At 42.2% G+C, this 16,915-nt stretch overlaps 2 protein-coding genes across 2 annotated transcripts; both read right to left on the bottom strand.

The window, feature by feature from the left end:
* Positions 1-4,361: 4,361 nt before the first annotated feature.
* On the bottom strand, positions 4,362-9,231 carry s100v1 (S100 calcium binding protein V1). The gene is made up of 3 exons (XM_084027119.1): positions 9,104-9,231; positions 5,421-5,549; positions 4,362-4,960 (listed from the first exon to the last, which is right to left on the bottom strand). Exons 1-3 carry the CDS (start codon positions 9,113-9,115, stop codon positions 4,790-4,792), a joined length of 312 nt encoding a protein of 103 aa, XP_083883245.1. The 5' UTR covers positions 9,116-9,231; the 3' UTR covers positions 4,362-4,789.
* An 851-nt stretch (positions 9,232-10,082) lies between these two features.
* On the bottom strand, positions 10,083-16,542 carry dcst2 (DC-STAMP domain containing 2). Its single transcript, XM_084027112.1, has 15 exons — positions 16,302-16,542; positions 15,874-16,044; positions 15,396-15,497; positions 14,834-15,028; positions 14,341-14,406; positions 14,050-14,263; positions 13,781-13,938; positions 13,510-13,674; positions 13,270-13,437; positions 12,939-13,039; positions 11,810-11,952; positions 11,297-11,412; positions 10,729-10,834; positions 10,355-10,510; positions 10,083-10,240 (listed from the first exon to the last, which is right to left on the bottom strand). The coding sequence occupies exons 1-15, from the start codon at positions 16,507-16,509 to the stop codon at positions 10,198-10,200; spliced, it is 2,112 nt and encodes a 703-aa protein (XP_083883238.1). The 5' UTR covers positions 16,510-16,542; the 3' UTR covers positions 10,083-10,197.
* Positions 16,543-16,915: the final 373 nt, after the last annotated feature.

Below are 16,915 nucleotides of genomic sequence, written 5' to 3' on the forward strand. Positions count from 1 at the left end.
GAAGCATCTTGACTTGACTTGAAATGTGTTGTATCAATATATAAATAACAAATTCAGAGAAATATGCTGCAACAAAAATCCTTTAAATTTTTATTTACCTGGTGATTTACTCCCATATTCAACAGTAGTTTTCATAAGCAGTTTTTCTTCTAATTATTTTCTGATTGAGTTTATAAAATGTAAGAATATGTTCAGTTGAATGTTAAAATGTGGAGAAAAATATTTTTCAAATTTGAGGATCGATGATGCTTTGATGCTTACATGACAAATGATGATAGATCCTGCTTGATGACATCTGCTGCTGATATTGAACATGCATGATGATGATTATGATGATGATGATCATGATGATCATGATGATGATGAGTGTCTTCTTCACAGACCTGCAGCCATGGTGACAAGAGGACTAATGATCCTGCTGTCTGGTCTGTAAACTCATTCATTATGATCCAACAAAGCAAACTTTAGTGATAAACCACACAAAGAGGACACAGACTGAAAACTATAACTTCTGGGCTGCTTTTCAAAGACACACACAGATTGTTTTAAAGGTGTCCACCCATAGTCTTGTCCACAGAACTTTTTAAAAGTTGTCCAGGGTGTCCATGGAACTTTGTTTTAAGTTGACCAGTATCCCCCGAACTTGTTAAAGTTGTCCACAGAATGTTCAAAAGTCCTTAATGGGTGAAATGTTGTACATAACTGTTCTAAGGTGTCCAGGTCGTTTCAAAGTTGCCCACCATGTCCACAGAAATGTAAAAGTTGCTCAATGTTGATTTCACTTTTTAAGGTTGTCCACAAATGTTGATAGCATGCCCACAAGACTTTTAAAACTTCTCAGCATTGTCTAAAGAAGTTTTTAAATGTGTCTATAGAAGTTTGAAAGTTGTGTCCACAGATCTTTATTAACAGCATCTACAGAACCTTTTAGAGGTCCACTGTAGCATCCCATAGGACTATTTGAGGAGAATATGTTTGTCTTGACTGTCTCCTGCCTCGTCTCTCAGGTTGTGTGCTGGTCTGTCACCAGTTTGACGGACATGTCAGAATCTTCCACCCCGTTAGAGAGCTTAAGAACTGGAGCGAAGCTCAGCATTACTGCAGGGAGAAGTTCACCGACCTCGCCACCATCCATGATCTGACCCACAACACCAAGGCCCAGCAGGAAGCGGTGGAGAAGGAGTTCTGGATCGGACTCTTCTATGGCTCATGGAAATGGTCTCAAGAAGAAAGCGAAGTTAGGTTCACCAACTGGGCCACGGATGAGCCGAGGCTGAATTGTGTGACCCTATCTGACGCCGGGACCTGGTTTACCAAAGACTGTGGAGCTCTGCAGTACCCGATGTGTTACAACGGTGAGGCTGATCTCAACACAAATCCACAACAACAAGAACAAGCTATATGTTTACATAATAGCAACTAAAAGAGGTCAAAATCTTGACATTTAAGTGCAAAACCTTAGTATATTGTGTTATTGTGTTATAAATATTCATAGTGACTTTAATTTAGCTATTAGCTGATCTGGAGTCAGATGATCTAGAGACCCGCCCCTTCCTCTGTACCACATGGGACCTTCAGAATAATGGTCAACAGAGAGAGACAAATTATTTTGGATCCCGTTTGAATTGTGCCTTGAATGACACAATGTTTGTTGATTTTAAATAATGTCACGCATCAAAAAAGTCATATTTTCTAGTATAACTGTTGGAAATAAGAAATTCTAAAGACTTTGCACCAAAAAGTGTGGTAATTGACATCTCTCACAAGATTGTCCACAAAGGAAAATGTTGAAGCAACAATCACTTGTAGACATTTTCTTGTCGTTCCAGTAATTCCTTGTAAAACGTATTTATGGGCCCAGATTTTCAATCCATCAAAACAAAGTAGGCCTACTAATCATCCACACTTCAGCAACTCAACTTAATTTAAGACTAGAATATTAGATGAAAAACTGTTGGTATTGATTTTGAACCGAATATTACAATTTAAAAAGCTTGAAGCCAGAGATCATGCTGCTGCTCCCGTATCCAATGAGAGCACAGCAGGAAAAACCTGCATTAGCAATTAGCATTGGTGTTTAGCACTGAATATTAGTATGAGAATTAGCAATTAGTGGGAGAGATTAGCATTAGCTCTAGCATTAGCGATTAGCACAAGCTAATCTAAAGGGAAATCAAGAACGGTAAGTTAAACAGCGACATCCAGCTACACATTAATGTAATGAAGACCAAGCCTAGCAGTTCATATTGTGCTTTTTATATTCGGTAACCGTAGCATGGAATCAGCAAGCTAGCTAGCTAACCAGCCAGCTGCTAAATGAGTAAAACCGTAACTTAATGCTTCTTGTAGTTGTGCATGTTGATACTTTTATCACATTCTAGAGAATTGAGCCAAAACTTGGGGTTTAGATGTTCTTGAAAGAGAATAATCCATCTTCACTCTTTCAGCTGAAAATAAAAGCCACATCTTGGTTGAGAAGATGATGAGCTGGTCCGAAGCTCAGACTTACTGCAGGTCCCTGTACACAGACTTGAGCAGCATCAGAAATCAGGAGGAGAACCAGCACATATCCAGTCTACTGGGGCCCGGGGGAAAGACTCCGGTCATCCAGGACAGTGATGAGGAGGATGAGGAGGATGAGGAGAAAGATAAAAGCTCTGAAATCCTCACCTGGATCGGTTTGCACAGACACGCATGGATGTGGTCCGACCACAGCAATGCCTCCTACAGGCAGTTGGTGGTTGACCGGCATGATGAGAATAAAGACTGCGTGAAGATGCGACCAACAGGTGACTGGTACGCCGCTATCTGCTCTGAGAAACACTACTTCCTCTGTTACACAGGTGAGTCCTGCTCACGGTTTGTGGAGATGCGGATCCAGCCGATCGGATCCGTGTTGATCTGCTCCCCTTGTTTGTCTGCAGATGTCAGACCGTCGTTATTGAGGTCCGTGAAGCTCCAGCTGAAAGGAGGACCTGCAGACCTGAAAGACCTGAATGACCCGACCATGCAGGACGCCATCCTACAGCAGGTCAGAGGACTTTCATTTCATTTCAAGATAAAAATGTGTTTACATTCATTTGTGAAAGAACAAATTTAGACTTTGCAAGTGTAGCTAGGAAGCTGGCCTGCATCTTGCGAACGGTGACCACATATCTAGAACATCCTGGTATTTTTTGACAAACAATGTCTTGGGACATACTGAATAGTTTGTAGGATGTGTACTGAAACACACAGTACTTTTGAATGGAACATAATGAAGAATCAGCATCCAGTGGACTCTTGAAGACTTGCAGTCATACTGTTTGTGTCCGTCAGCTTCATCAGGATTAAAACAATAATCAATCAGTTGTTTATGAGGTTTGTATACTGTTTCAGCTGGAGCAGAAACTGGAGGAGGCGGGTATCAGAGAGGATGTGAAGCTACGATGGAAGATTCAGCCTGATGGGAGGATTTTCCACAGGGAGGAGGAGAGTTCGCCCTCTGGTGGTCAGGAGGAAGAGAATGCCTGTGACAGTTTAGTTTGGAAACCAGGGTTCAAATGATGATCTGTTATTGGCATATATTGATAACCTTTAACATTATTTATGATTCGTTTTAACTTCATAATCTGTATTATCTGCATAATATTGTTAAGAAAGATACACAAATAGAGAATATTCTGGAAAACATATATTTGTTTAGTCCAAACCTCAACATTATTCGTACTTAATGTTAACATTATTACACCCGATGAAGGATCAACCAGCTAATGAAGAAAAAAATGTATTCAACCAAGAAAATTGTTTAATTTTGTGTCAATCCACTGGTTGAATATTGTTGGAGTTTAATTCACAACTAAACATCATATTTTATAAACTCTTCATGTGTTTTGTGTGTAAAATCTGAATTTGTAAACTAACTAAAGCAATAAATGTAGTGAATCAGTGTGAGAAGGAAATACTCAAATAAAGTAGAAGTACCTTGGATTTGTACTTCAGTACAGAAGTTGAGTAAATGTACTTGGTCACATTCCACCACTGCTCCTGTTTATACTGTTGTTAGCTACAGACAATAGCTTGTAATGTGTTTTGACCCCCGATTGTTTAGATTAATCCGGTTACATTTTACGTTTTGGTCTGAGACATAGGGAGAGACAGACATTTATTTTATGGCAATCTTACACTGTAGATCCAATTCCTACCGTATTTTCTGTGCATTGTGCCCCCGCGTGGCCCCCGGTGTCCCGGCAGTACCCCTGACCCACGTGAAATGCGAGGGCCTGTTCATCGCTGCTTGCAGCTTTAATTTGATTTTGCTCACAAATATTTCACAAAGGGAAGATAAATATAGAGCTGAGTCACTGAGTAACATTCAGGAGTTTGTATCACAACAGCACCATTTTATTAGTGACATGAACAAACATAAACAACTTTAAGACATACCGGTAGGTATCTTTGGTAAGGAGACAATTCAAGATACAAAAATCTGTTAATTCATAACATTCAGACTAAACTAAACCTGTTAAAGTCTGTTATGTCGGACCAAACCTGACTTGCTGAAACAATGTATAAATGACACATGTGTTTCAATAAACTGTGAAAGAATTTGGATGAAATTTGTCCTAAAAAAATTATATTTCATTTTTAAATTTCCCTCAAACCTTCTAAACACAAAAATATGTATTTCTGGATTTCTGCAAACTAGGTGTCTGTGATGCAGGTGGTCTCAGGTGTGATGCAGGTGGTCTCAGGTGTGATCCAGTTGGTCTCAGGCGTGTTGCACCAGGTCTCAGGTGTGATCAAGGTGTCACTGCAGCAGACAGCCACAGGTGGCGTTCTTCTCTTTGTGTGTGGCGTTGAACAGCTGGATGGCCTGTTTGTTGATCAGAGTCCAGAAGTTCCCGAACGAGATGCCCTGACCGCTCTCAATCCCCATCTGTTCCAGGACTTGACCCAAACCCTCTTCAGTCTCCACCTGCTGCAAACAGGACACAGACAGTGGAGTCAGCACAGCCACACATGGAAACAGGCACCTCTTTACTGGATATGATCAATCTGGTTTTATTAACAGTCCATGTGCCATAGACCTTTAAAGTAGAGGTAATTAAACCTCTTCTCAACAAGCCCACTCTTGATCCAGGGGATTATATTCAAAGTATTACATAACCTTGTATTGTATTGTGTTATATATTGTACATTATTATATGATATTATACTACAAAATTACATTATATAGTATATTGAATTGTTTAATATGATTTTCACACAATACGCAAACATAAAATGAAATTGCCAGACAGAAAATGTTTTTTAAGATTGCTAAACGAATGGATGGTGACAAAGAATTATTGTGTTAAAACAAAGAATATAACATTTCACTGACGATTATGGGTTGTACTGGGGTTGAGCTGTGATGTCGTGGTGTTCATTGTGTGTACCTTGGCATATCCGGGCAGCTGATTGGAGATCATGGTCTGGAACTGGGTAGTGTTCATGGTCGGCCCATCATCTGCAGCTTTATGAAACTCTGTGACCAAGGTGTTGATGGCCAGTTCCAAATCTGAGTACTGCGACAAGAGCATAACACAGAGACTTATTATGATCCATAATCAATAATCAATAATGAGTAATAAACTTCTCACGAGCAAACTGTGTTTTGCTACAAATCCTGAGAAGTTTTTGGGATCAGATCATTAGTTTCTATAGCACCAGTTTCATCTTCAGTTACAACTGTATCATCATGAATCAATTGAAAATGAATTTAGTCAAAGTATGAGAAATACTGCGCTAGAAGTAAGTAATTTCTGCCTGCAGAATAAAATATAATACTAGAAAAGTAATTTGTGGACAAATTGTGGTGTGAATGCTGGATGATGAAAAGCTGACCCTACGCTGAACTGCTGGTTAAAATGTGTCAGAATAGTTATGTAAGTATGAAAATATTTGCTTTTTATGGGTGTAAGTTAACATGGGAGTATGCAGCAGTTTGTAGGAGATCCTTTTACTTTCAGTCTCCTGTCTTTGACCTGAATTTTATGTTTGAAGAGTAAAAATTGTAGGAATGAGAGAAAGTTAAAGATATTAAAGGTCCTCTCCAATCTAGATCTGATCATTCACTCCAATACACACCAATGTAAAATTGTGAGGATGGTATCTTTACTATGCTTCAAAGGAAGTTTAATGTTTTAAAAATGAAATGTTGTTTTTATTTTTTTAATAAGAGTCTGAATGTGTTTTTAAAGTTTGAATGCAGTTTCTATGTGAATGAATGAGTAGAGGGCCTAGCATAGCAGTACAGTAAACATACTTAGTTATTTTCCTCCACTGTATAACACCAAGACAAAGCTGTTATTTTGCCAGTTTAGATTGAATATTCTTATTATTTCAAGGTGGGTCTCTTACTGACTGAGTGAGTCATTATGTCAACACAGAATCTTTCTCGTTACTCACAGTCTGTCAGCCAATCAGAAACAGGAGCGATAAGCAGGTTGATTTTCTTTTATGTGAAATGTTCAACGTTCATGCTAGTGAGTTTATTGGGATTATGAGCTGAGTGTTACTGTTAATCATTAACATGTTCACTTGCAACTTTTTACAAGGGAAATGTAATCCAAAGCAATGTTGACAAATAATAATACAAAAAACCTTATTATATATTATTCCAAAAATACACATACACATTTTTCGAAAACTTGTTAATCATAATATATAGATAATCAGTTGATTTATGCTCAAACTGACTTCACTGTAACATTGATCAAAGATCAAGATTCATCCTTTTGATATGCTAATTACGGTATAACACCTGACACCTGTCACATGTCACAATGTATTAAATGTTAGCAGTTTGTATAAAGAGTTAGCAGCACTGTTAGCAGTATGAACGGTTAGCGTTTTTTAATGAGCACTATAAGTGTCAGCATAGTATTTGAGTTAGCAGCACTGTTAGCAGTGTAAACTGTTAGCATTTGTGTAATAGCACTAGCCTATAACTAGCAGTACTGTTAGCATTATAAACTGTTAGCAGTTTGAATTAGCACTACAAGTGGTAGCAGTTTGTATCAAGTGTTAGCAGCCTGGTTAGCATTATAAACTGTTAGCAGTTTGAATTAGCACTATAAGTGTTAGCAGTTTGTATAAAGAGTTAGCAGCAGTGTTAACAGTATGAATTAGAACTTAGGCTAGGTATCAGTCTTCATAATGTGTTTAGCAATCTTAAATGCTATAATAGAGTTTAGAGTTACGGTTAGTGTTAGCAGTTTGTACAAAGAGTTCACTGCATCAGTGTTAGCATCATTAATGCTTGGCAGTTGATGAGTAAAGTTAATTTTGTTGTCTTAAGCTAACTGTCATTCTGCCATGCCAGATGTCAGGTTTCCCTGTTTGACTTATCTCCCCTCCCTTTGCCTGTCCTTGCTGCCAGTATTGGTGGGCGTGGCTACTCTCTCTCTATCCTGTTTGGCGCACAATTGGACACACCTGCATCTCATCAGCCTAATCAGTCCCAGCCCAGTTCCTGCAGTCACTGCACAAAATACTCGCTGTCTTGATGACCATCCTCTCTAATGTTTATCCCCAGGAATCTGAAGGCTGCTGATTCTCTCCAATGCTGCTCCCTCGATGTGATTGGGGGTGTGTCCTAGTCCCTGCGGCCCTCTGTAGTCCACGATCTGCTCCTTGGTCTTATTGTTCTCTCCACACCCCTCAACTCCATCAGTGATGCAGCCAATGATGGTGGCGTTGTCAGCCAATTTGACGATGGTTTTGGAGGTTGTGTGTGGGCGTGCAGTCGTGGGTAAATAGTTAGAAAAGCAGGGGGGCTGAGTCCACACCCCTGTGGGGCCCCAGTGCTGAGAGTCAGTACGGAGGTGATGGTGTTACTGATCCACACCGCCTGTGGTTCTACTCAAGTCCAGGATCCTGCACAGGGAGGGGCTGATTTACAGGTCTCTGAGCTTCATGACAAGTTTGGCTGTTGAAAGCTGAGCTGTAATCTATGAACAGCATCCGCCACATATGTGCTCCTCTGGTCGAGGTGAGAGAGGGCGGGGTGCATTGCGAAATCAGTAGATTTCAAATTCCTATATCCCTTTCAGCATCATTGTTTAAGCCAAGTTTCAAAAGAAATGTTTAATCTGCTCCCAAATGACAAACTTTGTCCAAATGTGTCTTCATCCAGACATGTGACATCACAGCCCTAAAATGTTTTGTGAAAACAGCAAACGCTTCCAGCAGCCACTAATCAGCTGTCTCATCCTCCTCGCACATTACCAATGTAATTTGAGAGAACGTTGACAAAATGAGGGAGTTGCTCTTTAAATGCTGAACTAATGAGAGAAGAATGCGGGCCCCTGGAGTGTGAGGGGCCCTCAGCAGCTGTTTGTTCTGCCTCAGGCTGTTTAACAGAGAGTTTGAACAGCTGAATGAGATCAGACCGAGCTGCTCTCTCAGGACTCACTGTTGTTGTGAAACAGGGCTGTGGCTGCGGAGCTGCTCACACAATATCCAAGTGAAATACGTTGTGTTACATGTCTTCAAGAAGTGAACATTCATGGTTCTGACCCTCAAAGACACATTTCATATTAGAGTTCATAAAAGAGGTTTAAGTTGTGATACAGAGAAGGTCGCTGCAGATGATGAATCACAGACTGGTGTTAGTCACATCTGCTTTTGGTACTAGATTTTCACACAAATACTTTTTGAGACTTGACTAATTATACTGCAGTAAAAATAGCCCTTCCACCCTCTGAATATATAGTGTATAATCTAATAATTATAAGGTATAATTACATTATTCTTATTGATGTGTGCTTGGTCTAACTCTTTAAGACAGTTATCAGGAATGTGTTCAACAACTAACTGACCGGTACTTCCTGAGTGTATGTGAACGCACCCTGCTGCGGACACCCACACTGTTAAATAGGCTTCTATAAAGACTATCAATTAAAATCAGCTTCATTAGCAGTTATCAAACATACACACAGGGAGTTTTATATAATACATCAAGAGTTATTTATGTTTCAGCATCGCAAACTTTTTTATAAACTTTAAATCTCCGCAAACTTCCCACCGGCCGCGTCCCTCACCTGATCACTCTAATCAATATTATCGATCAGCTTACCTTAGTCGCCATCTGTGCAGAAATGGTCGTCCAATAAAAAAACACTGAAACTCAGCGAGAGTCCGACAGAGACTGAGTGAGAGACTCAAAACTGTTTCCTGCTGAGAGAGAGTCCACCCACTGAACACACACACACACACCCACTGAACACACACACACACACACACACACACACACACTCACCCACTGAAATCACACACATGCACACATACTGAAGACACACACACACACACACACACACACACACACACACACACACTGTGTCACAGGTCTTCACCTCACAGTTCAATATGAGAAAATAAAAGAACCTTCAGTAACGAAATCCATTTACTCAACATCTGTATCTGAGGTACTTGTACTTTATTTGAGTATTTTAGTTCCTGCTACTGTTCTACCAGCAGTATATAAAGTCCTTAAAGTAATGAATCAATAATTAAACTGCATAAAGAGTGAGTTACATTTTTTCCTGAAGATAAGCGCTGATACGAGCAGGAAGTCAGACACACCTGATCTAAATGTTATCAGAGTGTGTTTCGTAGCACAAAGCAGTGAGTTGGCTGCAGCAGCAAAGCATGATGGGCAAGTTAATCTGCATTATTTAAATATAAAATAGGGAGGTGAGTTGACAGGTTCTTCCAGTACTGTGTTTTTCTACCTGAAGTGGTTGAACACTTCTCAGACACAAAGAGGACAGTTTGTTTAACACATGGAAATAAAACCTTGTTTCAAAGTCATATAAAGAACACAGGATGTGTTCAAATGCCATCAAACTAAGTCCACATTTGTTGTTTCTCGAACTGAAAGTAAAAAAAAGTACGGAATAATAATAATAATAAAGAAGAGGATTACACTAGTGGGAATGCTGAATCAATACCTAATGACTTTAATTATTAAGTGAACCTTCTGCTCAAACTAACAGAACGTTTTCGACCTGGATCCTGGGGTTGGGTACTGGAAGGTCCTGGAGAGCCGTGGACGATTCTGGAGGATGCCGGAGGTCTTGGGGACAGTCTGGTCTGTGTATGACGACAGTTTGAAGGGTCTGGTCCTGCAGGCTGCTGGTTTTTCGAGAGGTGGTGGAGAAGAAGGAGGCGTCACTGACGTCTGACGCTGGTCGGTCCTGGTACACCATGTCTGCTTCACTGACAGCAGACGTTCTGCAGGTAAAACCTCTGAATCCACTACTATCTCAGCCAGGGGGATCAAAGGGGCTCTCATCTGATCAGGTGATATATCATGCAGTGTCCTTACCTGTCACTCTGTCCTCCATCCTTTACTGTTGTTGATCTCACTCGATCCGTCGAGTGCTCAGTTGCTCTTCGGCACGTTGCCGTGGAGATCGTCCTCTTCATCCGTTTTTTGTCAGCGACGTGAGCCGAGCTCAGCTGCTCATCATCACTGGAGTCACTGAGAGAAACAAGTCAGTAAATACATTTAAGTTTCATTGGTTTTTAAATGTGTTTTAGATAAAAAATGGAGCAAATAGTAAAAGTATGTAATAACCCGAATAGTTAAAAGTAGAGTTTTTTTTCTTTTCTATTTTATTTGTGCATTAATGTGATTCATCATCGGTGTAAGTTTGATATTAGACTCCAACAACAGATGACTGCAGTAGAAACACTCACAGCTCCTCCTCGCCATCGTCTTCGTCGTCTTCCTGGAAGGTCAGAGGTCGCCTGCAAATGACACACGTGTTTCCCAAACTGTGGAAACATGGCCGACAGTACACGCCTGCAAAAACAAGAGAGCAGGTTGTAAAAAAAAAGAGCCACTTCCAGTCAAAAATATGCGAGCTGGAAAACATGTGGAGGACAGGAAGTGGAATATTAACTGCAGAGAGAAGTATTTGTTTTGTCAAAAATGACGGAAAAGGAGCTCAGACTAATGTAATAATTGTGTGCTGTCGCCAGATGAGAAACATTTGCAAAAACTAACAGCAATTGACTTGATGTAAGTGATCAGTGTCATGGTGACGTCTGTTAGTTAAATGTTTTATTCAACTGTAGATTTTCCTCAGAAAGGTAAATCATTTTTCAGTTAATTTCATTGTCAATATGGATAATTGATAGATCACTGCATCCAGTTGAAGCTGTTGCCCCCCCGACCCCGGATAAGCGGTTGTTGTTGTTGTTGTTGTTGTTGTTGATGACAACGATGCATTCAGTCAACTCCATCACCAATATGTGTCTCTACCTGGACACTGAGGGACATCGCAGTTGTCCTTCTCCTGTCTCACTGGCTCCCCACAGGACAGACAGCTGACTGATGACAGACCAAGCAGGTGAGACAGGTGAACTCCTCCAGGTAACCTGACACACACACACACACACACACACACACACACACACACACACACACACACACACACACACACACACACACACACACACACACACACACACACACACACACAGGCAGACAGACAGAGATTTAATTCATTATGAACTTTGAGCTTCACATTCCATTGAATTGTGAATCCACTAATTGGTAAATTGACTAAATAATTAATTAATGGACTAAGTGAATAATGGACTAATTCTATATATGCTAAAGTGCCACATGAACTACTTGGTCTATATTACTTCAACATGCAGCTGGACTCACCGTTCATCATAGACCTTTAATTAGATACATTGGTTAGAGCTTATATAAATTGGTTTGGGGGTTCAGTTACTCCTAGGTTCTGTACTTAGATGATGTTTGTACCACAGCAGGAGAGTTAGAAGGCGACTCTCTCCCCCTCCTCCTGATCCTCCATCAGTTTGTCTCCTGGCTGCCAACCTCCTCAAGGCTCCCCCCACCGCCATCCTCTGATCCAGGATCTGCTGCCGGAGGAACCGGATCCTCTCCTGATGGACAAGAACAACAGCACATACAACAACAACGGTATTAGATTCAACCGTGTTAGAGGTTGAGGTGGACTGTGTTTCAGGGTCTGTTAGACTGTGCAGGTCTCAGGTGGACCCGTTCAGACCTGCCTCCTGTTTCCTCTCAGACTCTCATTCTGCAGATTCTTCAAATACCTCTGTGCTCTGTTACCATTCAGCTGCTGGTCTACAACTCTGATAACAGTCCTCACTTGTCGGTCCGTCCGTCCATCCGTCTGTCCTCACCTTTACTATGAATGTGGGAGGGGAGGGGCTTACCACTTCTTCTCATCCGTCACCTGATCTTCAGGTTGATGAGGTCACAGTTGAAGGATCAGATTACCTGTGTGTTCCAGTACTACTAAACTATTTAGTGTGATAAGGACAAATTTGGTTGGTCTCACCACAAAGCATGTCAAATAAAAATACCAGGACTGTGGAAGATCTGACGAACACAAGCGGCCGAGCAGCACCCAGTAAACATGAGCTTATGGTCTCAATCTTGAGTTTCAAGTCTTCTTCAATACAGCATGATGTCCATTTGGTAAATTATGGTCCATTTAGAATCAAATAGACCATCAAGCAGGGTATGCTTTTGGGCGGGGCAACTGTGATTGACAGGTCGCTACCCGTACAGTTATCTACTAAGATGACTTTGACACTTAGCTATAAAGTTGACTTTGAATTATGAAGCTAACTTTGTTAACAGCTTCACACCAGATGGATCCAGATCCAGTAAGGTTGCTACCAGAACCACCTGTATTTCCTCCACAGTCCAAATATGGTCACTTCCTTCACTGGTTGTAAAACCTCCAAGATGGCGACAGCCAAAATCCAAGATGGCGACTGCCATATTGACTGCCAATATGAGTGTGTGTGTTTGTGTGTGTGTGTGTTTGTGTGTGTGTGTGTGTGTGTGCGTGTGTGTGTGCGTGTGTTAGTGTGTACGTGTGTTTGTGTGTGTGTACCAGCTCTCTCTCTGGATGATATGAAGCACAGACGAGTCGTCTGCAGCGCTGCACGAACCCTCCGGTCAGAGAGACCAGCAGAGCCAGACCCAACAGGAACCCTGCAACACAAACCAGAACCAGTAAAAACCTGCGACAGCAGTGGAACCAGTGGAGATATCAAAACTGGAGGTTTTTGGTCCCGTTATCGTTCCCACTGCAGTTTGTCACAAACATTGTGAACAAATTTATGTATTTGCTTTGCTGGTTTTGCTTTGGTGTTCCTATCAATCAAATATTTTAACCTGGAGGAACTAATACCCTAATGATGTCACATCCTGTATGATCTCACCCAGGAGGAAACATGTGATGTAGTCCGGCTTTGACGGCTCCAGCAAGCACTTCCTGCTGATCACGGTGACGTTTCCTCGCTGCAGGACGTCAAACGCAGCCACAAGGTCTCTGAAGATGTCTGAAGCATAACCCGATCCATTCACCTGCACCGCCACCATGACGGGGGCTGATGGGACAAGTGTTACCGTGGTTACCACCGCTCTGACTGACATTAGTCATATGAGGGGTGTCGCCTCACCTCTGGCCGTGACGTCCCCCTTCGCTTGGTGGTGCACTTGATCCAGAATCCAGAACACCAGGAAGTCCAGCGCCACCAGCAGGCCGCCCAACACCAATTGCCTGAGGACCGAGACCACGCCCACCAACACCGCCTGCTGCTCCCGGGACGTCAGGTAAAACGACACTGCAGGACAAGTGGGCTGATCATTTATTATCACGTCGGTCATCAATGTGAGGATTAACACACACACACACACACACACACACACACACAGGTGTAGGCTACTGACGTGGTGTGATGTAGGTCTTGGCCTCTCTGCGTGTGATTGGCAGGACGGAGGTCCCGCCCCCTGACACGATCCGTTGGTTGAGCTCTTCGAACTGAGTGCTGATGTAGATGTTATCAAAGTCGAGCTCGCGGAGATACCTGCGTCTGTACCACGCCGCCCTGCACACACACACACACACACACACACAAAGTCATCGGGTCGTGAGTGTAAACTAAAGTGTGTTGTTGATGTAAACTGAAGTGTCTGTAGAGTATAAAGTAAGTCCTGACTTCACGAAGGACCAGGCGAGCAGGACGGGGCCGCCGTAAGTCAGCAGTTGACTCAGCCTCTGAAACGCCTGCAGCTCTGATGAAACCTCCTCCATGATGTCGTGAGACACCTGCTGCAGAGAGCGGCTGCTGTTGGCATCCAGGTCAAAGGTCACCGAGGCCGAGATGTTGAATTCAAACTCCCGCTTCATTCGCTCAAACGCATCAACAGTGGCTGAAGGAGGACAGTGGCAGGTTTGTCAATAAAGATTTAAAACAGTCAGAGTTTGTTTAGCTGAGTAAGGAGCTTACGATTGGCCAGGTGTTTCTTCAGGTGGTTGGCGATGTAGGAGGGGATGACGCAGAAGAGCTCGCCAGCTGAAAACAAATTAACACAAATCAACTACAAATAGATATAAAATTACTGCAGACAGATGCAAAAAAAAAAAGAAAGCATCAAATCCACTATAAATAGATGTCTCAAGGATCCCATAACCATCCCAAGGACCCTATAACCTTCTCAAGGACCCCATAAACTTCTCAAATACCCAATGTGTTATTTCATTTGTGAACACTAATCCACTTAACATGCTCTAAAAATAAACCGCATATTAGCAACACTAGCTTTCTCATTTTCAGGAAGCAGTTGAAAACATATCAAAGTAAATCAAAAAAACGTTTCTTTTCAAATGTTTTGCTAACAGAGCTTTATGTTATTACGTTAATTCCACAGAATAAGTTGTAACGTTTCACATGTTTTATAGCGCTACGCAAACTGAAACCAGTGAAGGGGTCGTGAACGCACCGCGGGCGATGCTACAGAGTGGCAGGAAGCCGTCCACAATGTCACACAGGAAGTTGAACTCTCCCAGCAGGTCGGAGCAGTCGGCTTTAGCCTCGGCGAAAACCTGCCGGCACTTCCTGTAGGGAGACCCCAGTTTGGCGTTACACACGTCGCCGATGTCAACCAGGAAGTGGATGATGTTCCTCAGTGTGCGAGCTGCAGGGTCAGAAGCCAGAAGTCAGAGGTCACAGGCAACAGGCCAGAGGTGACAGAATCAGAATCAGCTATAGTGGTAGTGTAAACACATACGAGGAATTTGACTCTGGCTATTTGTCGCTCTCAATAAACAGTACATACACAGAAACAGACATACAACTAAAACAGGGTACAAACTGAATAATGGTAAATATAAACGTTGAACTTCTATGTACAGATAAAAATATAAGTATATATACAAGCAAATGGCAATGACATTGTAAACAGTCTGACAGAGTACCAATAAATAAATAGGGTCCCCAGTTAATTTCTTGTTTGTCTCTCTGGCGTCTCCTGACCTCCATATATTTAACCAGCATCATCTCACCAACATGGCGGACGCTGTCCGTCAGAGCGTTGATGAAGTCCTGAACTCGTCCTGCTACAGACTGAGCGTTACTGCTGATCTCTTTGATTCTGTCCAACACCGCTGAAACAGATTTAGTAGCAGTAGTATTAGTTGTATTAATGGGAGTATAAATAGTAGTAATATTAACAGTTGTATAAACAGAAGTATTAAAGGACCATACCACTGTTACTACATGTCATTGTCCATCGACAACATCGGCCACCTAGCTTACATTAACCTCTAACGTGTTTATCAAATTTGTTTAATTGTTTACATTTTCTCCATATTCAATAAACGTGACAGAATGGATCTCAAAATGTTTGTCACGGTAACTCAGGTAGGCTGCTTATGGCGAGAAGTCAGAATTAGACTGGTATGGTCTTTTAACAGTATATTAATCCATAAAAGCTTTCATTTTCACTATTTTGTTGTGATGGTGTAGCGTGTCTTATCTTACATAAAAGGGGCGTGGCTGCCCTCTGCATTAGCTCCTGCGTCTGATTGGCTGCCAGCTCTGCGGAACACAGCAGGCTAGCGGTGGCTCGCTCGGTGTTTTCTAAGGTGTTGTTGAGAGGACCGGTCAGCAGCACTGACACAAACAGGAAGAGGAGGAACTTCCTGCCCTGAGCTGGAACACAAGAGAGGAGGGACTGTGATAGGCTGAGTAGGACCACTCCTCCACATGAAGCCACACCTCCATAATAAGCCATGACTCACAGTGAAGCCCCGCCTCCAGCTGAAGCCCCAAATAAATCATTGGAGGTTTTACATTTTTCTGCCACTTTAAACCTCTACATCTCCGAAGTTCGAATTGCGCTTTTGACTATTTACTCTATTGTAATATTCTATTGAACCATCTAACACCTGCCAGGTGAGTGAACTGACCTGAGCACAGTGAAGGCAGCAGCACGGTGATGTCCGTGCGGACGCCGACTGACAGGCCCATCCCGAAGGCTGCGAGGACGGCAACCGTCAGCGTGGTGTAGACGCACAACCACAGCGGCTGTTTCTGCAGGAACAGAGCTGTGGCGCCGTACAGAGACGCCAACAGTAGCCCCAACATAAACGCCAGCAGGCTCCGCCCCCCCTCCATCAGGTGACCTTTAACCCTCCTACACCTGCTGAGGTCAGAGCGTCCCGCTGACCTGAGGAGGGAAACATGGAGGTAAGTTTACTTAAGTATGAATGTGAGGTACTTGTAGATTGCTTCATTAACTGACAGATTAAAAAAATATATTTGGTTGGTTGTCAGATGACAACAGTGTTTACTTGTTTGAACTTGAACATTGAATTCATGCTTTTAGAGTTTAATGTTTTCTTTTTCTCCTATGCTCTAAGCAGGAAAAAGAAGTTACCATGTTTGGCTGCGAGAATGACAGACTCACTGCAGACTGAGAGAGAAGGAATCATTAGCCTTTAGCTCACTGCTAGCTTACAGTTGTAGTTTTATCTCACCTGTTCAGGACTCCTCTGGCTGCCTGTCTGACTCCGCCTCCCTC

Source organism: Eutrigla gurnardus (assembly GCF_963514095.1).
Source record: "Eutrigla gurnardus genome assembly, chromosome: 14".
Taxonomy (NCBI): Eukaryota; Metazoa; Chordata; class Actinopteri; order Perciformes; family Triglidae; genus Eutrigla; species Eutrigla gurnardus.

Coding starts and splice junctions, on each gene's coding strand:
- dcst2 (XM_084027112.1), bottom strand. CDS start 16,509: ATGGAGGGGGGGCGGAGCCTGCTGGCGTTTATGTTGGGGCTACTGTTG. Junction 13,675..13,780: donor CAAGACCTACATCACACCAC/GTCAGTAGCCTA, acceptor CTTGTCCTGCAG/TGTCGTTTTACCTGACGTCC. Junction 11,413..11,809: donor CTTCTAACTCTCCTGCTGTG/GTACAAACATCA, acceptor TGTGTGTGTCAG/GTTACCTGGAGGAGTTCACC.
- s100v1 (XM_084027119.1), bottom strand. Junction 4,961..5,420: donor AGCTGCCCGGATATGCCAAG/GTACACACAATG, acceptor TCCTGTTTGCAG/CAGGTGGAGACTGAAGAGGG.